This window comes from Prosopis cineraria, unplaced genomic scaffold, assembly GCF_029017545.1.
Source record: "Prosopis cineraria cultivar Desert tree isolate PC_DT_omini unplaced genomic scaffold, ASM2901754v1 PC1, whole genome shotgun sequence".
Lineage (NCBI taxonomy): Eukaryota > Viridiplantae > Streptophyta > Magnoliopsida > Fabales > Fabaceae > Prosopis > Prosopis cineraria.
In genome coordinates, this window is record NW_026555332.1 from 5,483,166 (window position 1) to 5,510,356 (window position 27,191).

At 30.0% G+C, this 27,191-nt stretch overlaps 1 protein-coding gene and 2 pseudogenes across 1 annotated transcript; 2 read left to right on the forward strand and 1 right to left on the reverse strand.

The window, feature by feature from the left end:
• Window positions 1–8,826: 8,826 nt before the first annotated feature.
• LOC129296409 (uncharacterized) lies at window positions 8,827–13,119 on the forward strand. Its single transcript, XM_054935016.1, has 5 exons — window positions 8,827–9,086; window positions 9,165–9,209; window positions 9,283–9,585; window positions 9,670–9,839; window positions 12,622–13,119. Exons 1-5 carry the CDS (start codon window positions 8,906–8,908, stop codon window positions 12,817–12,819), a joined length of 897 nt encoding a protein of 298 aa, XP_054790991.1. The 5' UTR covers window positions 8,827–8,905; the 3' UTR covers window positions 12,820–13,119.
• A 1,062-nt stretch (window positions 13,120–14,181) lies between these two features.
• On the reverse strand, window positions 14,182–19,272 carry LOC129321354 (uncharacterized; annotated as a pseudogene).
• A 5,016-nt stretch (window positions 19,273–24,288) lies between these two features.
• Window positions 24,289–25,605, forward strand: LOC129292826 (uncharacterized; annotated as a pseudogene).
• Window positions 25,606–27,191: the final 1,586 nt, after the last annotated feature.

Genomic DNA, 27,191 nt, shown 5'->3' on the forward strand with positions numbered 1-27,191 from the left:
TAAAATAGTTGATATCAATACTTAATATAAATTATTTAACAGAAGCTAAGATAATTTAATTTTTTAAATAAAAACTATAAAAAAAATGAAGTTTATATGATTTCAATTTTTGTTTAAACACTTCAAATAATACAACTTGGGCCCCAAGAAAAAGCTATACCTTGCCTATACATCTACCAGGTGCAAAAGAAATACTCCCTGAGTCTCAAATTATAAAATATTTTAAAAAAGATTTGACATTTTAAAATATAAAATATTTTATTAATAATGTATTTTTAATATTACTCTTTCCATTATATTCTCTCTTTTTAATTTTTTATAAATGAAGTATTAAATGAAGGACATTTTTAAAAATTTATATATATGTTTTGAAAAAATAACGTTGTAAAATATATTTAATGAGTTTTATTAATATGTATGATTTTATTTAAAAGTGTCTTATAATTTGAGATGAAAGAAGTACATGCAACTATCCAAGACACACTTCATCTCTATTTTTTTATTTTTGGTAATCTAAAAAAAATATTTTAATTTTGTGCTATCTCAACTTCAATATACTATTAGGCCGAAGTAAAAAAAACTTAAACATACATATTCTCTAATTCTTTCTTTCTTTCTTTCTTTTTTGGGCCAAAATGCATATCCTCTAAGGGCTTAAGAAATTTTTTTGTGCTATCTTCGTATGCTAAGTTTTCTCATTAAATGATAAACAAAATAACTCAAATGATTTTAGATAAAGTGAATATTACAATTAAAACCTAATTATCACAAATCCTATAAGATATAATGATCACGCATCTTACCAATAAAAGTAACCAAGTACCAAACTATTGTGAGCCTACGTTATGGTATCTTTTAGCAGCAAATAAATTATAAACCCTATTATCTCCTAAATTCACAAACAAGATATATCGATAATATTGAAGATAAAAATATTTCATGAAAATGAAATAAATCATTCATATTTTAAAAGATAAACTTAAAAATATGAATGATTTGGCTTCAAAGTTTAAAGCTGATCATCTTTTCCATTCAACACTATCCTTAGACTGAGAAATAGTCAAGTTATTATTGATATTTAATGAATAATAAATATGGAAAATCTCCTAAACCAAAGATGTATTTGGTACGTAAAGCTAAAGAGACCCAAATAGATTCGTTAAATATGAATTCTTTATGTGTTTAAATAAAAAATTAATATTAAATCGTACTAATAATTGTAAAAATATTCTGCATTTGATTTTATAATTTATGCAAATGCAATACAAAACTATTTTTTATGAATACCAAACAGAACCCAAGAAAACTTTTGGTGTCAGGCAAATTGATTTTTTTTTTCAATACATAAAATCATATATATGATATTTATCATTATTATATCATTATTTAATATTTATATTTTTTCTCACATATTTATTTTATTTCCTGTGCCTAACGCTTTAGGAATGTCAAAATAGTTTCATAATTAATATAAACTACTTCCGCTAATATTAAATGTGAGAACCAGTTGAAAAACTTATTTTGGTTTTAAATGCAAGACGTCAATCTACTTTGTCCTGGATATAAGCTAAATATAAACTAGTTGAGATTTAAACTCGTAAATTTATAAGCTTCCTAAATTATTTCTATTAATTGCATATTAAAGATATCAATGGTAATAGTTTTCAAAATAAATGATTAAAATAAATATTTTTAAAAAAAATCAGCACACTTTTTTTCAAATAACTAATTTCCTTAATTTCTATAAATTAATTACATAGTTTCTTTATTTAAAAGATACAAGAAGATGTTTTTTTTTTTTGCCATCCCATAATTATTCACTAATTAAAATTAAAACAATATTAATAATTAATTAAAGTTGACGCAATTGGTAGAGACTCAACACTAACCGAAGTAGTTGAATTTCAAGCATTGTGGAAGTACTAATTCAATAAATTTTAATTATCTATTTTTTAATAACAAGAGTTTGTTATAAAATAAATAATTTATAGAAGATCTACATATCTTAATTTAAGAACAAATAAACATCTTAAATATATAAGTTTAAGTATATAAATTTTTTCTTTTGAAAAATCTACTTCTCTCCCTTCTATCTATTTGACCGGAAATTAATTAATGAATTGATGAATTAAAATGATTTTATGATAATGCTTTGTCAAATTATTTTTGCTTCCTCCAATTAATGTACATCCATGCAAAGCCGTCTCGAAAGGATTAAAAAAAAGAAAAAATATATAATTTTTACTCCTTATAATTTTATTGAGTTTTATTTTTAGTTTCTATAATTTTTTTATCATTTTTAGTCATTATAATTTCAAAAAGATTGGTTAACTTTTGTTTTTCAGATCTCCATAGTTTTCATTTTTTTTCAGTAGTTTTAGTCTTTATATGAGGACTGAAAATATTAAAAAAATTATAGGAATTAAAAACAAAATTTAATAAAACTATAAAGATTAAAGATTCTATTAAAAAAAAATCCCCCCACGAGTTAAAGGTCTTGGCTCATGTTTTAAAAACTTTAACGTAGTGAGGCTTTTTCAGACTGAGAAATGTTATTGTCACAATCGCAAGTTTAAAATTTTATCCCTCATAATTTATAAGCATGTCGTTTTCATTGAAAATTATTATATACCTTCAACAAAATTAATTCTTTTAATTGGATCAAATTATAGAAAATAATTTGTTGCTGTTAATTTCATAACAATATAATAATGAAGTTTTGTGAAAAATATTGAGCTGGCTTGGTATGATCAAATTATAATTTTTTTGAATCCACGTGGTGTTATCTATATAAAAACCAAAACTTTTGTAGTAAAATCTTACTGACCTCGATTTTTCTAAACTCGACGTGTTTAAATTAAAGAAAATCAAATTTAGTTTCTTTTGCCACGGCTGAACATTAACTAGTTAGATAGATTGATCACTGGCTTTAATGTTTAATCTAATTAAAGTCAAGTAATTTATTTATCATCATATGATATATTGTTGGATTTTATTAAAGATAGTTTTTTTAACATGAATCTATCTCGATTTAATCCGACGATCTTATTAAAAAAAATAGAGTTCCTTTTACTTAGCCCAATTACTATTATATGAAATACCAGTAAACCTTAATGGATTGACATTGTTTTTCCTAATATTTATATATTTTAATTTATCTATTTATTTTATAGTTGTATATTATGAATTTAATAACATAAAATAACAAATCATATGGAAGTTGGTGTAAAATATACTCTCTCTGTTAAAAAATATAAGGCATTTTTAACTGAATTTCATCCCAATAAAATAGTTACTTACTTTTAAACTAACTCTATCTTTTCATTTTTGCTCATATTAAATACCTTATAATAAATATAAAGTCATTCATTAATAAGGACACTTAAAAAAATAATAATTACACTTTAAAAGATTAAAAATATTTTATATCTTTTAATATTTAACTCTTTAAAAAATATATTATATTTTTAAATGTTTAAACATAACCCCTGAAAATGATAGAACGAGAGGCATAAATAAAGTCAATTGCTTCCCTTTTTAGAAGCGACACTACAAAAAAGAAGGAACTATCAATGTCAAACCTCTCTCTCGCTCTCATATTACCACAAGTTAATAATTGTAATATTTACTTCTTTACTTTTTCAAATATAAATACTTTGATATGTTTCGCAAATTATTTATAATAAAATGCTTCTTTTGTTATTGCTTTATAGGTATGCTCATTTTGTTAAAAAATATAAAATATTTTTAACTTAATTTATTTTTTTATAAAATAGTTATTTATCTTCAAACTAAATCTAACTTTTTATATTTACCTTTATTTAATGGAATGATTGACCTTAAAATGAATATAAAATAACTTATTCAATAGGAATATTTTTAAAAAAATAATGATTACATCTTAAAAGATTAAAATTTTTTACATTTTTTTAATATTCAACTCTTTAAAAAATATCTTATATTTTTAAATGGATGGAGTATTTGATACACTTTTTCATGCACTCAATTACCTGGGATGGATATTCTTGTATTTGTATAGAGTTTGAAATGAGTTTAAATTAGTTATGTTGTATTTAAGAATACTAATGCTTAACATTTAAATTTAGTCTGACTTGTAAATAAGTCAAAAAATAATTAATATTCTTATTTGAAACTTGATTGTAATTTTTCTTATTTTTTATATATGAAATTTTTATCATATAAAATGGACAAGAAGATGCCCTATCAGTAATGGACATAATTAACACGTCGATGTAATTGAGATAAAATAGGAAAAAAAAAATCTCTTGAACTATATATGGGAGAGCCTAACCGGGGAATTCAACATGTTAAGGGGCAAAGGTAAAAATTTTGTGGGTGTTTACTTGTAATTTTTGCAAAAAATAGAGGAATATTTGGCTACCATCACAGCCTAACTTGCACTGCTCTTATCTTATTTTTGTAGTAAAAAAATATTTATTTTGACCTTCATTAAATAACATTTCAATAATTATTGCATTTATTTTTATGTTTTTATTTTTATTAAATGTTCGGAAGGTTATTAAGTGTTAGAATATTTTATTTTTAAAATATATATATTTAATAGAGATGAAGTTCAAAACTTATTTAATTTTAAAAAATTGATGAAAAGAACCTTATTAGAAGAAAAATTAGTCTTAAAGACCAAATACAATTAAATGATTAAAATTAATATTTTATTTATTAAATAATTTAAACAAATGACCAAAATACTTCTTTCTTTAAACCAATATCATTGAAAAAAAAAATAAAGGGTGCTTGTTCAATACATACACCACAAGTTAAAAGTTTTGCACTTCAAGTTAAAAGTCCTAAATCCTAAGTCAGAAATCTTGTATTTGGTTCTTGAGACTAACTGTTCTTTTAATCAGATCTTTTTCATCAATTTTTTCATTAATTTTTAGATTGAGTGAATTAAATTTAAATTTTTTTAATTTAGGTAAAAATAAAAATACTGAAACATCTAAAGGAATCTTTAGACCATGCCCTAGTAGCTGTTTTGACTATTGTGTAACAATTATATGGTTCGCTATTCCTTGCATTCAATGCTTGGCACATATTTAATGCACTTCCTAACGCACTCAATTACCTAAAATTAGATACTTGAACATGGTTAAAGAGCTGCCCCATTCACAATTTTGTCAGTATAATACTCCCTCATTTCAAAATTATAAAGTACTTTAACTAATTTTTATATTTAATAAATTAATTAATGACATTTAAAATTATACATTTTTATTATGTTTATCTTTATTTAATTGGTTTTTTCAATTAAATTTTTTATTAATTATATCCCTAATTAAGAACATTTTAAAAAATAAATGGTAGTAATTATATATTAAAAGATTCAAAATGCTTTATGCTTTTTAATTATACCCCTAATTATATCAATTACACATTGAAAGATCCAAAATGATGATTTGTTTTTTTTTAATATAATACTCCTCTCTCCCAAATTATAAAATACTTTTAGATAAAATTACATATACTAATAAAGCTTATTAAATATACTTTACAACCTTACTTTTTAAAATAATAATATAAACTTTTAAAAATATTCTTCATTTAATATTCAATTGGTGAAAGAATATTGAAGAGATAATATATGAGAATTGTAATATTGAAAAAGTATCATTAATAAAATCTTATTTTTATTAAAGTGTCTTATATTTTAAAATGTCGAATCTTTTCTAAAAGTATTTTATAGTTTGAGACAGAGATAATACTTAAGAAAAAAAAATGTTATAATCATGGTTGTGAACTCGTTGAGTTAACATTTTAAGCATAAAAAAAATGAGTTAACTCAACTGAAAAATGAGTCGACTTAGATGAGAAGCTAGCTATGGCATTCATATATGAAGCAATGGAAAGTGCAAGTAGCAAATTAAAGAGAATTTAATAATGTCAAAAAGAGGTAAATAATAAATTTAATTCGTATGATAAAATTGATAAACACAATTTTATATCATAACTTTTTTTATGATTTTTTTTGTAGATATGAGCAAATTTTGAACATAATCATTGAGAGATGGGAAACTCAATTGCATAGGCCTTTACATGTAGTTGCATGCTATCTCAATCCTCATGCATGTTCATTATAACCATGATTTCAAAGTTAATTATTGGGTTAAAGAGAATTGTATAGATGCTTCTCAAGAATGATTGAAAATCTAGAAGAGAGAAATAAGATTGAATATGAATTAAATGACTTCCACTATGCAAGATGCATGTTTGGATATGATAGTGCACATGCTTTAAGAACAAAAATGCCTCTAACAGAATGGTGGGATTCTTATGGTGATAGTTGCCCTGCACTTAAAAAAATTACAATTCACATTCATTGCTTATGTTGTAGCTGTTCAGGATGCGAACGTAATTGGAGTGTTTTTGAGATGGTGGGTTATAAATTTTAAAATATTATTTACATTGTTATATTAATTATTAAAATATTGATGAAGTTTTTTTTTCATATTCATACTGAAAAATGAAATCGCTTGCATAAAAAAATGAATGATTTGGCATTTGTAATGTGCAACTTGAGATTAAGAAGCAAGGAGAATAAAAGATCTTATGCCTATGAGTTTAATGATATTCATTTAAATGATGAATGGATAATAGAAGGGAGGATAAATAAAGATACTTACCACATGGAGAAGGAGGATGAGATTTTGGAATCTATTGAAAATCTTGAGAATATTAATAATTCTACTCGTGAGCTTAGTGATCATTTTAAAGTTGACTTAAATTTTGATTTAAATAATAATAATCATAATCATAATGGTAGTAATTAAAATGAAGATGACGATATTGACGAAGAATTTCATGATAGAAATAACCAAAGAAGATTTGAATATCTCTGTTAAATATAAATTACTATATTTTATTATTGTTTGTGTTGAATGACTTTTTTTTATGAGTTTTTAGGTTGTATGACTTTGTTTAAAAACTTTATTGCTAATTTTATATTGAGAATTATGAATTATGATATGTGTGTGTATTGTATTTAATTATTTTAATTTAGATTATATTTAACTAAAATTGATTTTTAAAATATTTTGTTTTGAATGTTACTATTTTAATAATATTTATTATTAAAGTAGATTTTTATGAGTTTATAATATGAGTCTACGTTCATGTCATCGAGTATGTCTAAACTCACAAATTTGACAACTTTAATTATAATAATGAAGAGAGTGAATCGTTTAATGTATAATGGGTGTTGTGGCGGGGAGTGTGTTGTGAGAGAGAGATTGATTTTTGGCAACAAAATATTAGTCTGATGGTGACTTTTTTTTGTTTTTAAAGTGAAAATGAAGAATTATGTTGAAGTCATATACAAAAAAAAATATTAATTATCATAAAATTTATTAACAATTGAATTAAGGCTACCCTTAATTTAGTTGTCAATGTATATTGTAATAATTAATTTTTTTATGTAAAACTTGTGTGTATTTTTTTTCAAGTAAAAATATGACGTGTGTGTGTTATATAAAAGCGTAGCTTTTAAATCTTGCTATTGGCATAAGAACCTTGTTTATATATAATTTATATGTAAATACATTTGTAAGTATTCTATGAACTGAAGCTTAAGTTTGTTTTCCTCTCAGTAATACTTCACGGCCGACAAACATTTATTTATTTATTTTCCATAAAAAGAATATATTGATTCTATCATTTAATTAAAGTGAAGTGGCTTTGGACGGGTACAGGGAAGTTCCACGTGTTTGAGTGGCCTACTGTATCCCTGTCTATATCCAAGTGCTTCATATTTCATTATAAATAACAGGAAATAAATAAAGAGTTAGTGCAGAAAATATTGGAAGAAAATTAAAGCAGCAAGAAGAACAAGACACACACGCACGCACAAAATATGATTCAAAGTTTTACAAAAAAGAAAAAAAGAAAGAAAGAAATTCGAGGAAGAGATTAAAGAGTTGAAAAAATTTAGACAGTAAAACTCAGGCGAATCTTGAAAAGATTTAGATGGTCCCCATTATGTGTCAACACTCCAATTTGAAGTCCTAATTAAATCACAGTCATTTGTTTGATTAGGAGATAAAATAATTAGTTACACTGTATTATGAATTACAAGATAACATTATAGCCAGTTTAGTGTTGTGAGCAATTCATAGTCTTCTTCATACAATTTAACAATCAATATCCTTGTAATTAATAAAAGGAGATATATTGTGAGGTTTTTAAATGTTGAGAGATAAAATTGTATTTAAAAAAATTAGAATCAAGATGCTCCCAACTCTATAATTAATTTAAGGGAAAAATTATATTTTTATCCCAATTTTTTTATTATATATCCATATATACTTATGACCTTTATACTTCACTCTTTTTTAAAATATAGCAAACCTCCAACTTAATATATTATTAAGGAATTTTTTAATTAAATTAAACCCACAATGAGTTAATTAATTATCCTTAAAATTACATTTTTTTAATATTTACTTTTATTTAATAAAATATTTCAATATATCATAAAACCTTATTAATTAATTACACTCAAGTATTATTTAAAAAAATCTTATTAATTATATCTTGAAAAACCTCAAATATCTTATCTATTTTTAATATGATAGCTTTATTTGTTCAAAAAAAAATATGATAGCTTTAAAAAATGTTTTATGATATTGAATGAAGGGAATTGAGAAAAGAAGTGCTTAATCTGTTAATTAATCACTTGGTCCAAGTTTAATTTCGTAAAATGAATTGAATTAGAGAAGAAGAAAGTGGGAGCTGGGAGATTCAAAAAGCGAAAGAGGAAAACATTGTAAGAGACACACAACTTTGCAGAGGCATGCCTCTCCTCCTCCTCCTACTTTAGCTTCTCTTTAGAGACTAACCACTTTCACTTTCTCTCTCTTCTTCTTCTTCTATGGAGTCTTCAAGGTTCAGAGACGACGATTCTGACTTCAACATCTCAGAATGGAGCTCTAAGGCTCGTATCTCTCGCCACAACACCATGTCCAGAAGATTCTTCAGAGAAGATTCCACCTCTTTCCGATCAAACTTCACCGTATCCAGCACTGCTTCTTCTCCTGGTTACCCTCTCAGAGGTACATATCTTTATATATACATATGTGTTTTATCACTTTCCCTCACTTTCCCTCATTTTCCTTCATTTTCTCTCTCAGATGAAATCGACCCCTCCACCTACTGTTTCTCCACTGCTCTCAAAGGTAACGTAATCATCATCACTCCTCAATGTTTCAAGAATCACTTGACATCAATTATATATATATTATGTTGCAGCATTGCAAGCCAGGTCTGGGTTACGCAGTTGGGAGTACTGTTCATCGTCGTCTCCAGAAGGTTTTGCTTTGAATTCAAAGTGGAGCGAAGCTGAGAAGTATATCTCCAATCCGCTTTCGGGGAAAGTTCCATTGGAATGCTTATCTGCAAAATCTCGCAGTGGAAGGTCCTTCATTATCAGAAACTCTTCATCTTCTTCTTCCTCCAACAGAATCATCACCATGTCTGCTCCTCTCGTGTATCCTTCAACCCACCTTCCATTATCATCGTCATCTTCTTCCACCCTGCAATTCCCCGTTCCAGGTTCTTCTTTTTCTTCATTTTCATAATCATACAGATTCAGAATCTCCTCTGTGTATTAATGATCTTCACTGATTGTTACGACAGAAAAGAAGAAGCAGGGAGGGACGAGAGATGTAGGAACTCAAAGTACACCACCATGTCTGAGTTCAAGCAGTCCGAGTCCTGCTTCAACGCCTTCCATTATAGAGAGAGCAATCAAGCGAGTCGGAGAATCGCCCGTTTCAAATTCAAAGACAAAATCCGAGGAAGATCAGGTATGTAGTTTTTTTTTTTTTTTTTTGTAAAAGAGGTGTCGAGGATGAAAAAATACATAAGATATTTTTAATATATAATTAATGATCTTTTTTTCAATAATATTTTTAATAAATATATCATCCAAATTTTCATCTTTCAGTGATAATGTATTGAATAAAAATAAATATGAAAAAGATAATATCAATTTAAAACTAAGTGACGAATTTATTGAAAGTTAGAATTGATCAAATGTACTTTATATTCATGAAGGAGAGAATATTGTTTTTGTTGAGGTTGTTGAATTCTGATTCTGAAAGGTCAAGTTCATTAGTAGCAAGTGTTGATTGGCTCAGAAGTGGGAATCTTATAGAACCAAAATTTCATGTAGTGTGTGTTTTAGAAGAGAGATGCTTGTCTTTGCCAGTAATTAATTAATGCAAGAGAGTTGAAAAATGGGCAACTTTTGAATTTGAACCATATATGGAGAAGCATCCAAAAAAGCAAATACAAAAATTAACTTGTCTGTGATATTTTTCCCCCGTTTTTTTTTTTTTTGGTTTTCAGTTTTTGTGTTTACATTTCCCGATGAGAGAAGAAAGATGACAATAAATGAGATTGTTGGGTTCCAAAATGTGGCACTTAGACAGATATATATTGGTCCCTCTATTTACATGCGCCCTCTCTTGTCTCCATCTCTCTACTGTCTCCCTCGAATTTTCATCATGCACACATATTTCCAATCCTATTTATAGAATTGAAAAAAAAATTATCTTATTTATAAATTAGCTTGTTAAATTTTTATCATATTTTTTTCATTTATGTTTTATTAAATATTGGAGAGAAAATATATTGTTAAAATATATATATTTAATAGGAATAAAATTAAAAAATTATTAAATTTTTAGACAATATTAATGAGTTTTAAAGTTTTTTTAATTTTAATAAAATATATTAAAAGTAACTTATAAATAAAATTAGAGAAGTAACATCTTTCTTTTCATAACATAACATTACTACTCCTTTTGTTTCATCATTTATGTTTTCTAAGGTTGTTGTACATAGATTTAGAAATGTGATAAATATGTAAAAATATGTATGATATAATTTATCAAATCCATCCCTCATTTTATAATTTGTATTTAAAAATTTTATAATAATAAATAGTAGATTACTCCAAGTATATATAAATTAGGAAAAGTGTTAATAAATAGTACTTAAATTCTTTAAGAAAAACTTGAAATATGAAATCATCTTTCTCTAAAAAGACAAATATGATGAAACAAAAGCAGTATCTACTTTACATACTAAGAATCTAATTGATGTCTTTAAAACTACCTCCTCTTTTCTAGAATATTCTTCATTTTTATTAGAATGCAAGGCCATGTAAATTACATATAAAAAGATACAAAAATTAGATTACATTAGATTCTAGGAGGAATCTACATCCTAAAGATTAAAGATTAAAAATAATTAAATCTAAATTGTCTTAAGAAACCTGACTTGAGCAAACATATTAGCGCACCTATTAATTTTTATAAACAAATGTTTGACTAGTTTTCATCAAATATTCTATTATCCATGCCTCTCTCTCTTTCACACACGCAATATATATATATATATATATATAGATCTGAAACCATCTTTCACACACGCAATATATATATATATATATATTGATCTTAGATCGGCCATGAAAGTGTTCTTTTCTTTCATAACATGTCTCAGTGCTGATGAAAATGATGAAATTGAGAAGAATCTGAGGAGAATATATAATAAATAATGGAGAGATTTATCTGTTTGGCGTGGTCTGTCTCATGTGAGCCTGATAAGAAAAGAGTACATATGGATGCATTGAGGGTACGAATGAAAATGCCCAAACACTGTCGTCCTACTGTTTCTTCTTTTGGAACATATACTAAGACCTTTATCAATTATTGCATCTTCTTCATCATTTTACTGTTTCCATATACTCAACATCATTGGACTTTGGTGTGTGACTCAAGTTTTTTTTACAGTACATTCCATCTATTAGTTACGCATGTCGGGTAACTACTTTTTTTTTTTTAAATTGATGATATATGTGAAGGTAGGTTTCGTGATTTTAGGATATAGGTGAATCTAATTTTAAATATAGAGTTCGTTCTTTATTGATTTCTGTGTTACATGGTAATTTTAATTTATTTTAATATTTTTTCTTATTAGTGAACATTATATACAGTAATTTTAGAATTTTTATTGTATTGAACTGAAAAGGATAATACCATTACTTATGGCCCACACTCTAGTGTTGATTTTTATGTGAGCAGAAAACGCATTAACACACCCCCCCTTTCTCTGTCCCCACACACACAGAGAAACTTTATAAAAAATTAATAAATAATTAATTGAAGAAAACAAATATATCAAGATTGTAATGCCATATAAACTTTTGACAACCAACAATGGTTTCAGCAGAAATTGAGTAAGTTAAAGTGTATTTAAGTTTTGATGAGTCGGATTTGAATTTATATATATCAAAACCATTGTAATCTAAACTAGTTGAAGTAGTATCTTGATTGATTTAATGAAATATGTTTTGTTTATAATTAATTTAATTAGAGTTCTAATTATATGAACCCTTGAACTAATATCTTAATTAATTCAATATATTTGAAAGAACTGTTCCACTCAATTTGAATTAGTGGGAATCAATTGTGAATCCAAATAATTTGAAATTTGAATTCAAATTGAAGAGAAGAGAAGTGAAAAAATGGGGAGGCACGTGAGAAGGAAGAAGATTGACAATGATGTGAATGCATGCAGGTGGAAGAAGAGAGAGAGAAAGAAAGACAAGAGACACAAACAGAAACAACAAGAAGAGATGAAAAAGAAGAGCAACTTTGCAGCAGAAGAAGGCAAGCTGGCTGCTTCTCATGGATTCTCAGAGATAAGAAAACAAATAAACCCACAAATAAATATCATAACAATATCTTCCCTACTCATCATTTTAAGCCTTGTTGACCAAAAACAATGATATACTCGTCTTTAAGAATGACCAAGAGATGATGAAGAGATTCACTCTCTTTGTTCTCAGAGGCTATTTTCACGTTAGAGAAAGCAAAAGATGAACAAGTTTAGGTTGAGTAGTGTTTTTTTTTTAAAATTTTATTTTGAGGAAAATAGAGAGAGAGGGAGGGAATTATTGTTTGATGAAGTTTGTTTGATTAAGAGTGAATATGAGTTGTGGTTGTGGTGAAATTTGGGTGACAGCTTGGCCTTCACGTGACTCATTTTTGTTTTTGCCTTATTGATGTGATATCATATCTCCCTCCTTTTATTTCCTTTTATTTATTTAATAATTAATGATATTTACAATTTCGTAATTAAAAGATAAAATAAATTTATCATTTAATCTTTTAAATGGATTGATTCAAAGAATTGTGCGAAAATTGGTACACAATAAGACCTTCGTCTTATAGTGAAGATGAAGAACAGAGCTAGGAAATGAGTGCCTGATTTTTATGGACTAAACTCTGATGAGCTTAACTCATTAGGATTTAAGCTTGAAAGTCTTATTCTCTTTAAATACGTCCTTTTTAAAAATGTCCTTTTTCCAAAACCCAACCGAAATTATAGAGTTCAGGGCCTAACAACTTTTTTCCTTTTTTTGTTTTTGTTTTTCTTTTTTTTTTTTTTGCAAAACCTAACTTAATTCTGAATTATTCAACAAATTGAAATTTCACATTTCACATTTAAAGGTACAAATAAAAATAAAAGATCACACAAATGTTCTAAAAAACCACTAAATATTTGAGCTTGAATATCAAATTAACTTATAAAAAAGACTGAAGAAGTAAAACATAAGGAAAATGAGGAAATCCAACAAGTCCAATCCAAATTCCCGGCTATAGAGAAGAGGCTCCCTCTTTCAAAAAGCCGTACAAGTGATGAACTTTAATAAAACTATCTTTCTCAACTTTTTATTTACTGCTACATAAAATTTTGAAAACTGTTTTATTTTAGAATTAAACTACTTAATTATAAATCCTATAATACAACAAAACGTCTCCTTCAAAGTTTACAACTAGCTATTGATTTACAAATATAAAAATGCAGACTTTTCAAGATTTACTCTGACACACTGGCAAGAAATTGAAAAATCCAAACATTTTCATCAGTCTCACTTTCAAAGTCAAATTTGGATCATTTATTTAATGAGTTCTTTGCCGACAAAATTAATCAAATCACAGGCAATTCAAAAAAAATTATCAAGTACTTGACCTGATATTCCAAGTATGCTCAATCTCACAGAATGTAAGAGTTATTAAAACAAGTATTGGATGTCGGCAAATTCCGACACATAAATACATCAATGCATCAATATCAAAATATAATATAAAATTTATAGCAAATTATTGTGCAACTCAATTCTTAAACTTGGTGCAAAATGCATGAGATCTACATCTACTTATATAGATTCAAGTACATAATGTCATTTCTGGCTACAATGAATTACAAGTGAATATAATCACAGGTTGACACTATCATATTACAAACACTATAACTTGTAATTACACTGCAAAAGGTAACTACACAACTGTAGTTCATGTTTCTACCATTAACAAACTGAAAGCTTCCGTTAAAATATATAGCCAGAGATTCATGAGAAAAAATATCTTCACTATCTGCCTGGCTTCTTGCTCCACTGGGGAAAAAGCTTCACATCAGTACCAGCCACGTCATTCATTATTGAGAATCATGAATTCAAGAATCATCATTTAAGTCCGTATTATGGTCTCTTTCCTAAGCCCAGTCTATCCAATAAAACATCTCTGATAATCAAGGTTATCATTCCCTAGACATCTTAAGAAAAGGAAACGGAAAATACACCAATGATTCAATTTCAAAGTATCCATGTTCAACCATAAATGATGCATGCTATCATCACTAGCTAGCAGCACTAGTTCAAACTTTTGCCAGATAAATATGTACTTTGAACAAGAAGCAACTAGGTGAAAATCACAGGATAGCACTAAAATTCAGATCAGAGTATTACCAACCTTACAAAAAACCTGCATATTTGCTTCACTTCTTTCAGTTGGAAGAGTGCAACGAACATATCAAATTCTAGGTCTTTTGGCCCTGGAACCAGTGACAAAAATCATATATACTATGCTCGGGTTATCCAATAGTAATGATTACAATCAGGTCCCCAAACAAACATAATCTCTCCAGCATAGATTACAATATTTCTAAGCAATTTGAATTTGCTTCGAAAAATAAATGAGCAAACCTTGAAGTAATGTACACTTCAATATCATGTTGCTGTTCTGTCCCATAAACAAACCATCTTTCATCTGCTCCTGCTGCATCCTGAAATTTGATTTCTGCGCATGCCAGAAGCTTTTAAAATTTTGAATAGTTTATGCATATAACTTAACCTCAAAAAGTTACCTTGCAGCAAAACAGCATATTCTGCAGGATAGCATTTTAATCTCCAAAATGCCCGGCCACAACTATCCAGTAACAAAGGCTCAGTTCTGACAGCATCAGATCTTTGTTTAGCTGTGTAGTTACAGTCAAAACAATCAGTTGTTGCAATAAACCTAGCAAGACAGGAAGAAGTTTTATTTACATGCATTTTTTCTCTTTTTGCCTCTTTTAAATGCATTGTTAACTTGCTAAATTCAGCCCCACTATGGATAATTAAAGCAGGATTTGTGTTAATCGCACTTCCAATAATATAGAAAACTCATACTAAAACATCTTAATTTATGTCTTAAATCAACTGAAAATAAGTTGGAAACTACTTAATATACCAATAATCTTTTTATTTATTATATTAAAAAAAAACTACTTAAGGAAAATACTAGTCGTGAATTAGATTTTATGATTAGATGCCAATAGATGTTTGTCACCCATCATTAGCTTAAGTTAAAAGTATAAGCATCTAAACCTTCTTCCTTGTTCGCGTTAGTTGTTATTATATTGTAACTTAGATGATCTTTAGAATTCTAGAACCACGCACACCCGCTCAAACTTCGACAAAAGATGGAAGAATAAGATCTTTGGGTGAGCGAGAACTTTGCAAAATGGTATGAAGAGAAGCTCCAAAGAAACACAGCATACTTTTAGGAACCAGGCTCTTTGCCTCAAGCATCTTAGCATGAGCACGAGCTGCCTCGCTTTTTATCTTTCTAACAAGTCCTTCATGCTCTGAAATTGAAAGGGGAGCACCATTTTTTGCAATAATGGCTTTAGCCACATCATCCTTCATTTTTTGCTTAAGACTTCTTTCCTGCAGATAAAATAAATCCACAAATTATGGAGGCAATTTAAAAAAAGTATAATACATCCATAGAAGATGCACAACCTCATGTCGCTACCTTTTCCTTAGCTGCAGCAACTTTTATTTTTGCTTCTTTTGCACTTTCAGCAAATTTTGTGTGTTCCTCATCAATAAAACTCCTTATAGTCCTGGACAGGTTTTGTAAATTACAAATTCACTCCAAAGAAAATTAAGACAATAAGAAGGACAAAGGTAGGAGATAGAGGGAAAAAACAATGAAATCATCGCAAACTTGTCCCAGATTATTTCCTGCCTACTTACTCTGTGCCCAAAGCTTCATCGCAAAAAAAATTCAATAATCTAAGCTTATTTGATAAATTCAGATTATAATAACCATCAATTCCTTCTTCAAGACAACCTAGCTGCAATTCTTTTGGTACTACATCAGATTCAGATATTATATTTCTGAGAGCTTCCCACCATGCAATTTTTCCACTCTTCAATTTTAAGGAACGAGACCTACAACGAAGAGATTGAGGTGGTCGAATGTCATCCAAGTGAATAAGAGAGTAGGGCTTTCCAGAAATAAAGCTTGAATAATTACATGCATACCCTTCTCCCGATTCACTTAGTATTAGAGTCAACAATCTGATATAGAACTGAATTACTAAGGTCTTTTGTCTTGGGCGAGCATTTTGGATGCATATCAATTCTTCTAGTATGGCTTCAGCTTCTCCTTTCTTCATATCAAGAATCTGATAGTAGGCCACAGGAGATATTCAAAACAGTAAGCATAATTAATATGTTAAACAGAAATGATTTCTTCAAAGCTAACATAATTACATAATGAGAATCATGTACTGCATTAATTTTTTCCATCTTGAAAATTAAAAATTCAACAAAATGTGTCAAATCGCAATGTGATTTAAATGCTTTCAGCATTTTTGAGGATCATCAACATTCGACTTGTAAACTATGTGATTAATCAGGGGCAGCTGTCCCAATTTGGTACTATTAGGATAGAGCAGTGAAAAAACTAGCAGTCTGTATTTGATTTGTGAACTACCTACAAGATACATTTCATCATATTGCAATCATACAGGCAACAAGCACCATCTATCCCAAAAGTTAGCAGAATCAAACCCAAGACATACCTTCTCAAAAGCGGCGCAAAACTCCAAAAACTGCAATGCGTGACCAACATCTTCAGTTGGCAATTCAAGGTCTGTTATACCTGTTAAAACGGAGCCCAGAGGCAAGGAAATTGCATTGAGCATTTCTTTATTCTCAGGATTGACGATGTCTTTACAAGTTTGTTTATTCATTTCTTCTTCCACGTCTTTCTCGTCAGAATTCAAAGAAACGTCATTTGAAGTCCTGGAAACCTTCATTTTCTGTCGCATTTTGTTTCGTTTCTTCCCTGCTTGAATGTTATCATCAGTTGCATTTTGCTTTGTTTCCTCAAATGGAACTTCACAACAAATTTTAACCCTTTTCTTGCTCCCATTTTGGCAAGCATCATTTACTCTGCTTCCATTACATATTTCCTTTAGTCCTTCCCGCTTTGTTTTTTTGGGTCTTCCCTTCTGAGAGTCAGAGTTTAAGCCACTACTTCCGTCTAATGAGTTTTCCTTGCCATGTTTCCCTGACAGAGTAACGACAAGCTCCTACAGAACCCCGAAAATAAATAAATAAATAAACAAACATAAACATAACATAAACGTAAAAATCAACCAAAATATTCAGTAAAGGATACAAGCCATTAGTCTATGATCTATCTAAGAGGATATAAGACAGAAAAATAGTCATCAAACCTTGTCTGAACCACCTGGCATTTTAGGTGACACAGCGTTACTCTTAACCTCCATATCAGAATTTGAAATATTAAGATCAATCAATAGTTCCTGCATTAGGTATGAATTATATAAGCGACAAGTAGCTCAATGAACCATTATGTACATAGTTTTGACAGCTGCAACGGAGTTGGTAAGAGTAATGAGATGAACAATAGCATGACGTTTTGGAAGAAATCACCTTTACAGGTGAAACAGCAACATTTTGAATAATGGCCGATGTACTATTATTTGGACCTTTGACGTCAAGCATTTCTGACACAGAGGAAAAACCCGATGCTTTGGCTGCTCTCACTAATTGACCAGTAGGTTGATGGCCTCTTCTTTTCCTGGAATACCAATCTCCTCTCAGAATTTCCAAGACATAACTTATGGAATTGAAGCAACAGAAAATACATTGGCCAAAAAAATGCAATAGCACATCTCACATTGCTAATATCTTACATGCAATTGCTGCAATTGCAGATGCCTCTGCACTTAGGACATTTCCAATCATTCAACTCATCCACCTCTTCTGCTTTCTCTCCATATCTAATTCAACACAAGCCTAGAAACTCAGCTTGGAAGGTTATATAAACAACTGTACCTTTGCTACCACAAAACAAAAGATTTCTGAAAATACGTTTTATATCATCAACGAAGCTAACCTGTTCAGGAGGCATTTGTGGCAAAACTTAATAGTACAAAGCTTCTTTTCTTTCATATTCTTACACGAAGCAGCAAAATCCCTGGTTTTTTGACGGCACTTCAACATGGAATACAATAACGTATCATGAACATGAACTAGAAACTACAGCCAAATATACCCGTTTCCATAATTAAACAAAGAAATCTAACCCCACTTATTCCCATGATTAAAAAACTACAAGAAGATTATAGAACGAAGAAAAGAAAATAGAAATTACAGATCTTGAACGAATATACCTGGTGACAGCACAACCCCGTTTTCCGAATCATAGATTCGACCACCAATGACTCGAATTCCGGGGCACTGAGTTCGCTTCTTGACTAGGTTTGTCTGTTTCAGCTGCTGCGGAGCTAAGACTTCCATGATGGTATGATAAGAACCTGAAGAAGAGAAAGCCCCCAAAAGTTTCACAAACAAATAAGAATGGTCACACTGCACAAGAAAGGCGAGCTAGGAGATCTCTCCCGCAAATTTGGGCTTCGGACAGGTATCGCTATTTCTTACAGCGAGAGGTGGAGAGAGAGAATGTGAATTTTCAAATTTATATCGGCCTTGAAATTTTAACGCCTACTGTTCCCTCCTTCAATGGAGGATTGGCGGGAACTGAAATGAAAAGAGAAGAATGGAAATTTTGGAATTACAAACTGGTTAGGCGATTGTGCTAATCCTCTCCTTATAAAGGTGATATAAAGAGAGGGTTACACTAAGTCTTGCCCTTATTGTTATTTTTAGGTTCAAAAAACAAAACTACATAAACTACTGCTGGTAAATATTAATTCAATTAATAAGAATTTAACTTGTAATATATAATGTTGTGAGTTCAAATCTCACTCTTGACATAAAGATTTTGTTGATAGCTGATTGATAGCTACCTATTTAATTATAAATATAACTTAAAAATTTATGAATATGAATAATATTTAATACATTTTTAAATAATGTTCATGTTAATTTTATCAAAAATTATATATTGACCTTAATATTATATAAACTATATAAACAAACCACAAAGTTCACAATCATAAATGATGTATCTCAATTGTGACTTGCTTGCGCATGTGATAGTTATGTTCAGTTGTAATACGTTGGAACGGATCCAATTCAAAAAATTCCTAATTGACATTTCAAGTAATACTAAGCATATTAATTTATATTTTATCTATTTTTATATATAAAAAAACTATATTACACAATTGAATTATATAAACTCAGCCGGATCACTACTCTAATCTATAAAAAGATAACCATAAGGTGAGATAATAATCTTAATAACAAATATGCCAGTTTACACACATTTAGCACAATTAGTCAATTGATATAATTAACCAAAAATACTTTATTATCAGTTAGGGCTACAACTAGCTATTCATTTCCTTTCACTTGCTCAATATAGGTTCATTACCCTTCAATTGCCACTTTCAATCATTTCTAATGATCTCATTTCACTCCTACCCAATTTTCACTCCTTTTCTCTCTTGATTTAGGGCCAAACGAAGCCTAAAACTTCAAAACTTATCATTCAACTCCAAACCAATCATAAAGCTCTAATGTAATTCTCGAAAATCTTTTTATTACTACAAGGTAAAAAACTAATCTCTTAAATTTTCTTGATTCAATTTCTTTATAACTTATACTAAGATAAATTATAATATAATTAGAGGTAAGGATTGTAAAAAGCTTACCCAATAAGTTACCGATCGAAAATGTTTTATAAGCTCTCAAACTTTCTTGCCCTATCAGACCTCTGCTTCTTCTCTTCTACCCTTGTGTTTTTTACGTTTCTCCCTTCTAAAATATAGGCGAAATCATGACTTATTAAGTCATTTTTTGCCACAACGTGTAACATCTTGAGTTTTAATTTCCTGATTAATTAAATTTAATTAGGGTAATTAAATAAATTAAAGTAGTGTGTGGTCAGATAAGTCTAACGACTATATTTGATGGTATTTTAGCCCTACTATGGGTCCAATATTAAGGCGGGCCACTCGGGCATTAAAATGAGAAGAAAAAGAGGGTTGAAGTTGCTGCGCCACACGCCACGACGCACAGCCATCTTTGAGCAAGAGAGGGCCTCTCTGTGCCATGCATCATGGTGCATTATGCGTCTACCACGGCACATGGCTATTTTCTCTACTTTATCAGACAGGAATTGAGACAGAAAAAGAAAGAAAGGAAAAGAGAGAAGGTAGAGGCACGCCACAGCTCTACTAGAGTTTACTTGGGGATCACTTTGAGAGTATTTTGAAGGTTATAAACACCCAAGATAAGTATCATACTCATTAATCTTCCCTTTTCTCCCACATTTATGAATTTATGGTAAGGGTTTGATAATGAAAGTGAGATTTCGGTCTATATAGGTTATGAGTCTGAATTTTTTGACTTAAATGGAGTTAATGGGGATATATTAAAGTATTTAAACTTAGGGATGATGAGTTTTAGTATTTTAAATTTTGGACATCATAAATACCCGAAAATCCCATTTATTATGGTGGTTGGAAGTTATGATGCCATTAATGAGAATTTAATGGCTCATTAATACTATTGGGAGCTAAAGGTAATTATTAAAACTAATGATTAGGCTCTACCTCTTGTAAAGTGAAGGTTGGGCAAATTAGAAGTAGAGATTGAGGACTTAATTATTTGAGTTTGGGTTGTTAATGGAATTCAAATTGATTGCTTGTAATTTTGGCTCTTGGCTACCTTTTGGAGTGAAAATTCAAGCTTGGAGGCTAGTTAATTGAGGGGTAAATTTTTGACCTTTTAAAGGTTTGAGGTAACCAGGAAAAAAACTTTACTTTGGGTAATTATGTGTTAATTGATTAATAATTGCTTGTTGAGTGTGAATGGTGAATGTTACATGCATGAAATTGATTTCTATGAATAACTATATATGTATATATTTCATTGGATGCATGGAAATGCTATTTTTGACTTGAAAGTACAAAATGAAAAGTCAAGAGAGTTTTAACGATGAATATTATTGTTGTTGTTGAAAGATGTATGCGATAAGGTATAGAGGTAGTTGTTTGTTAATGAAAAATAGAATGTTAAGGAAAAGTTGAGAATACACACTTGGGTAGCGTAAGGTCGTGAGCCCAACGTGATTGTTGTAATAATGAGTATATGAGAGTGGAAAGTGAGAACAAGTGAATAATGATTAAGGCATAATTAGTGATAGGAGTTCGCCTGGGGATTTGGGAGTAGAGAAAATCCATATGGCAATTAGGCTGCCCTTCAGTGCACGAGGGCTATAACCTTATCTTACTGTTTGTCGAGGGATTAAAACCTAGCTATCTCCACCAGTTCAATGAGGAGAGTAGCCTAGGGTATGAGACACCCCAGAGATTCGAGAATGGGGGAAGCCATGGTTCAAGAATGAGTTCTGTGATCTTTAGCCGGGTCACACCTCACAATTGGTGAGCTTAGGTAATCCAGTCACACGGACGGAGCCCTAATCAATGTTATAGCTCACGATTTCAATCCGAAGAAATAAGGAGGATATAAGGTTGGTTGATCATTGCTTAAGTAATTATATGACATGTCACACGTACTAAGTAGTGGTAGGTCGTAAGAGTTTGGGTCTTGTCACATATATAAGAATATGGCGACGATGCATCTAGTTATATGAGTAAAGAATGCTATAGAGAGATAAATGATATAATGTGTTATATAGGAAAATGTCTTATAAATTTGATTTCGTTGAGCATTTAATTGTTTTATAATTGATATATAACTGCATAGGATAGGTTTAACCTTGGTTACTGAGTGGCTAGATTCACTCCTCTTATTTAATACTTTTCAGGCTATAACTTTGCTGTTGAGAAGGAGAAGACTAAAGAGGCGGGGAATTAGTACATTTCTTCTTGTGTGCCTCTAGCTTTGATGTAGTTTTGTAATAGCATTTGTTCGCCAATTTTAGGATGCATATTATCCATACCTGTACTATTTTGATTTGAAAATGTTAAAATTGTATTTTTGGGACCTTAGCCTTTGTGTAAGTTATCATATATATGTTTATAGGGCTAAAATACTAGCACAAGTGTAGAAAAGAAGATTCAAACCTGTTTGAATGTTTTGAGTTAAATGCAATGTTATTTTACTTCCCCCTTTATTTTTAGTAAATTGGGGTTGAGGAGTGAGTTTCAATTATAATGATGTTTCAAGGCTTGTGACGTGTTGTACTGGTAGTCCTAGATCCATTGGACATGGTCCAGTATTAGAAAAAGTTTTTGGCACTTGTTGAGGGTTTTGGACACCCATTTTGTATAAAAGTGTTGAGAAGTGGTTAAATTATATTTGGGTGTCCAACTTCCTAGTGTGATATGTTTTGAAAGTAAAACTCATATCATTAGTTAGTATAAGGAAAAGAGCTTTTTATAGACACCTAGACACATCATTCGGACGTCAGACATAGAATTGGGGCAAGCCGAAAGTTCCTTAATTATGCTATCAAATTGATAGCTGAACTGGTAAAAATTCATGCAACACGCTGCAACGCGTGGAACAAAGAGCAACACAATGCAGCGTAGACTGCGCCCGTCACGGCGCACTGCTCTATTTTTCTCAGCACATGATTTATTCTTCATTGTTTTCGACTTCTTTCACTCCTATGAGGTATTCCATACTTCTGAAACTTATTTTTACTCTGATGTGAAAGATTTCTATCAATGTTAACTTGTTTCTATTTAGAAAACCTGAGATTTCCTTATTTTTGAATTAAAAACTTGGTAATCACTCTCCGAAAATAATCCCTCGATTACCATGCGCTTGATTTTTTAAATGTGCTTAGTGGAGTGAGACTTTTACACAACGCGTGGCACAATGAGGAGAATCCTCATCACACGCATACGCTTCATCGTGAAACGTGCTTTTTCTACCTATATTTGTTCATTTAACATCCTAGGGAGTCAAATTATCAAATAACTATTCAAACTTCTAATCATTTACTAATTACTAATTCACTCCTAATTAATAGCTAATCATAAGAGTAGAAAACTCAAGATGTTACACTTAGACATTTAACCTTATATACTTAATATACTTATATATAATCAAATCAAAACAAGTAAATTTTAATATGTTAATAATATTAATAACAAATTTATCATAGAATAAATATTGATAAAACATAATAATTGGTTCCCATAATTTTATTAGGTTTTATTTTTAGTTCCTACAATTTATTTTCAGTCCTTATAGTCCTTATAATTTTAATATGTCAGAGACTTGAAGAACAAATATCATTCAATTTTAGTGAAACTATAAACATTAAAAAAAATTATAAGAATTAAAAATAAAACCTGATAAAACTATTAAAACTAATGATTGTATTTTCTTATAAAAAATTTATAAATGATATATATATCTTGATTTAATTAAAAAAATATTTAAATATATAAAGGTAAGTATATAAGTTTTTTTATAATAATAACTTTGGTGTTTTTGCTAAAAAAAATAATAAGAACTTCGGTTTTAAGTTGCTCAGTCTAACAAGCTAAAAAAAAAAAAAGACGCCCCTCTCCTTACACCTATTAACTATTTTTACATAAATTTTAAAAATTATCCTTAATAAGTTAACAAATGAAATAAATCGTGAATATTTCGTTAACGACCATGAAAACGAACATGTTTGACTCAAGAAGCCATACGCGAAGCCTCTTTGACAAGAAACTATACCAACCAGGCTGCCGCATGGCACGTGGAATCTCGCTTATAAATTCTTAAACGACCTCTTTGGAACGATGCAAAAAACGAAAATTAACGCAATCGACCATGACAATCTTCTCACCCAAACAATCGTCAATCTACACTACAGCTTTCTTCTTCTTCTTTGTCCTCTTTGGTGTCTCATTATTCTTCCCCATTGCTTCGTTTCTCTTTGATGCAAAGCCCCACAAGATCCATTTCCGCTTCCCAGATCTCTACCCTGAAGGCCTTGCTTGGGACCCACTGACGAACCGCTTCTTCGTAGGATCTCTCCGTCAACGGGTCATCGCCGCCGTCAGCGTCGCTGGAGATGCTGAAACCTTTATCTTCGACTCTTCCCTTCGGGAAAACCTCACCTTCTTGGGTCTTATGGTGGATTCCGTCAACAGACGCCTCCTCGCCGCCGTCCACGCCCTGGAGCCTCTCCCTCCGTTCGATGCCCTCGCCGCCTACGACCTACGTTCTCGGCAACGTCTCTTCCTCTCCGTCCTCCCCCATGATGGCGGATCCAATCGTCCGATTGCGAACGACATCGCGGTGGATGACGACGGGAATGCCTACGTCACTAACTCCGGTGGGAACTACATTTGGAAGGTGAACGACAGAGGAGAGGCGTCGATATTCTCGAGGTCTCCGCAGTACACAGCCCATCCCGTGGACAGCGACACACCGCATAGCTACTGCGGGCTGAACGGGATCGCTTACGTCAGCAAGGGGTATCTCTTGGTGGTGCAATCCAATACGGGCAAGATGTTCAAGGTCGACGCAAACGACGGGACGGCGAGGTCCGTGCAACTGAACGAGGACTTGATGGTGGCAGACGACATTGCGTTACGAGCGACGGCGTCGCTTTGGTGGTGTCGCCTGTGGATAAGCTGTGGTATTTGAAGGGTAAAGATGGTTGGGCAGAGGTTGTGGTGTATGACAAAATTGACCTTGACTTGGAAAGATTTCCAACTTCATTGGTTGTGGGGGAAGGGAAAAGGACGTATGTGGTATATGGTCATGTGGAGGAAGGTATGATGGGAAATTCAGGGAGGGAAAGTTTCAGCATAGAAGAACTGAGATCGAACAAGAATGAAAATTGTGAAATTTGGAGGATGCTTGTTTTGGTTGGGATGGGTTTAGCTTGTTTTCCTATTTGGAAGCTTAAGAAGTTGTGGCTTGTTAACAAAAAGAAAAAAGTCAACTAAGTTAAGGGTTCCATCAAATTTCATGTACTTTTTTTAATTGTTAATAGATATTCTATCACAAGAAGCAATTATATTCAATACTTGTTCTGATATTAAATATAAACACTTTTTTAATAATATTTAAATTTTAATTTATTATGTTATGAAAAATTAATCTCTTCTATTAGATCCATTCACAGTTAGTTTTATATAAATTTTCTTTAATTTATGGGGTTTTAATTTTTAGTCTTGAATTTTAATAAAAAAAAAATTGTTGAACAAAACGTAAGTCTTTTTTAAGTGGCAAATACACACACACGCACGCACGCACAAAAAGATCACTGTTTTTTTATTTCTTTTTAAAAAGAAATCAATTTTTAACAAAAAAATGACGGAATACAATAAAATAATTTTAATTCCTAATTGAAGGTTTAAGTATATGGAGTTGGAAATGAGAAAAAGAAAAAAAAAAAAGAAGTAAAGTCATTTTTAAGAAGGAAAAGAAAGTAACAACTCAAATAAATTTTCATTAACATACTATACACATCAAGATTGAAGGTAACAGATTGAAGACCAGTTGGTGAATGCTGATAATTGTAAGTAACTGTAGCTAAAGGTTATAATCCAAGGTAAAAATTTAAATTCAAATCATAATGGGTCTAAGACAGGAGCTATAAAAATAAGAGATTACTTCTATTTTCCTTTTTTTCATATAAAACATCCATATTTCAATGAATACATATTTAAATGCAACCCATCTATCCCTAAGAAAAAATGAAAAAAAAAATCAAAATAAGTATATTCTTAAAAATCATTTACACAATTATCTATCTTCAGCTCATCTTTGTAACTGCCCTCCAATCATTTTTCACCCGATCAAGATTGATAAAGATGATAACAATGTTGTAAACCAAAGACACAGTAAACACTAATTTTAACATTGAGTTGTAGAGTAACATATTATTGACGGACTTGGCTTAAATTGTAAGCTTGTGAAGAACTTTCACAAATTTTAATTTTTAAATTGGGACAATTTTGCAAGATGAAAGTACTAGGAAGAATAGCGATATGACTAAGGATCATCATGGAACTGGCAAAATTGGGTCTCAACTCTATAGTTTACTACAAATGAGATGAAAATAGTTTTTTTTTTATTATTATTCTTTGATGAACTAGGCAACCTCAAATGGATATGATGAAAATACTATGAATTCCAGGAATGAGAAGACAATGAAGAAGAATACAAATAATACACACGATGAAAATATGTCAGTTCCGAAGAAAAATCTGGTTTACACACGCTTAACATTCCTCTTCTTCGTTACTCATCAATTCCTTCACCTTTTTTGTTATAGTTGAGTTGGCATGGTGAAGAGTCAAATAAGCAAGTGATAATAAAATAATGTGAAATACAATAATTATTATTTAATCTTTAGAAACTTGTCCAGCATTACACGTCTCATCTAAATCTACTTTTAAATTATTTTTTAAAGAGATCAAATCACACACACAAATATATATTACACAGGATAAATATTTAGATAAATTAAATGTGTGATATTATTTATATTTTATTCAATAAAAACATGACATTTAAATAAAATTAAATATTAATTTAATTTTGATATATATTAATGATAGTATAGACAAAAAAGGTAAAAAATTAAATGTATATTCTGTTATAA

Coding starts and splice junctions, on each gene's coding strand:
- LOC129296409 (XM_054935016.1), top strand. CDS start 8,906: ATGGAGTCTTCAAGGTTCAGAGACGACGATTCTGACTTCAACATCTCA. Junction 9,087..9,164: donor TCCTGGTTACCCTCTCAGAG/GTACATATCTTT, acceptor TTTCTCTCTCAG/ATGAAATCGACCCCTCCACC. Junction 9,210..9,282: donor TTTCTCCACTGCTCTCAAAG/GTAACGTAATCA, acceptor ATTATGTTGCAG/CATTGCAAGCCAGGTCTGGG.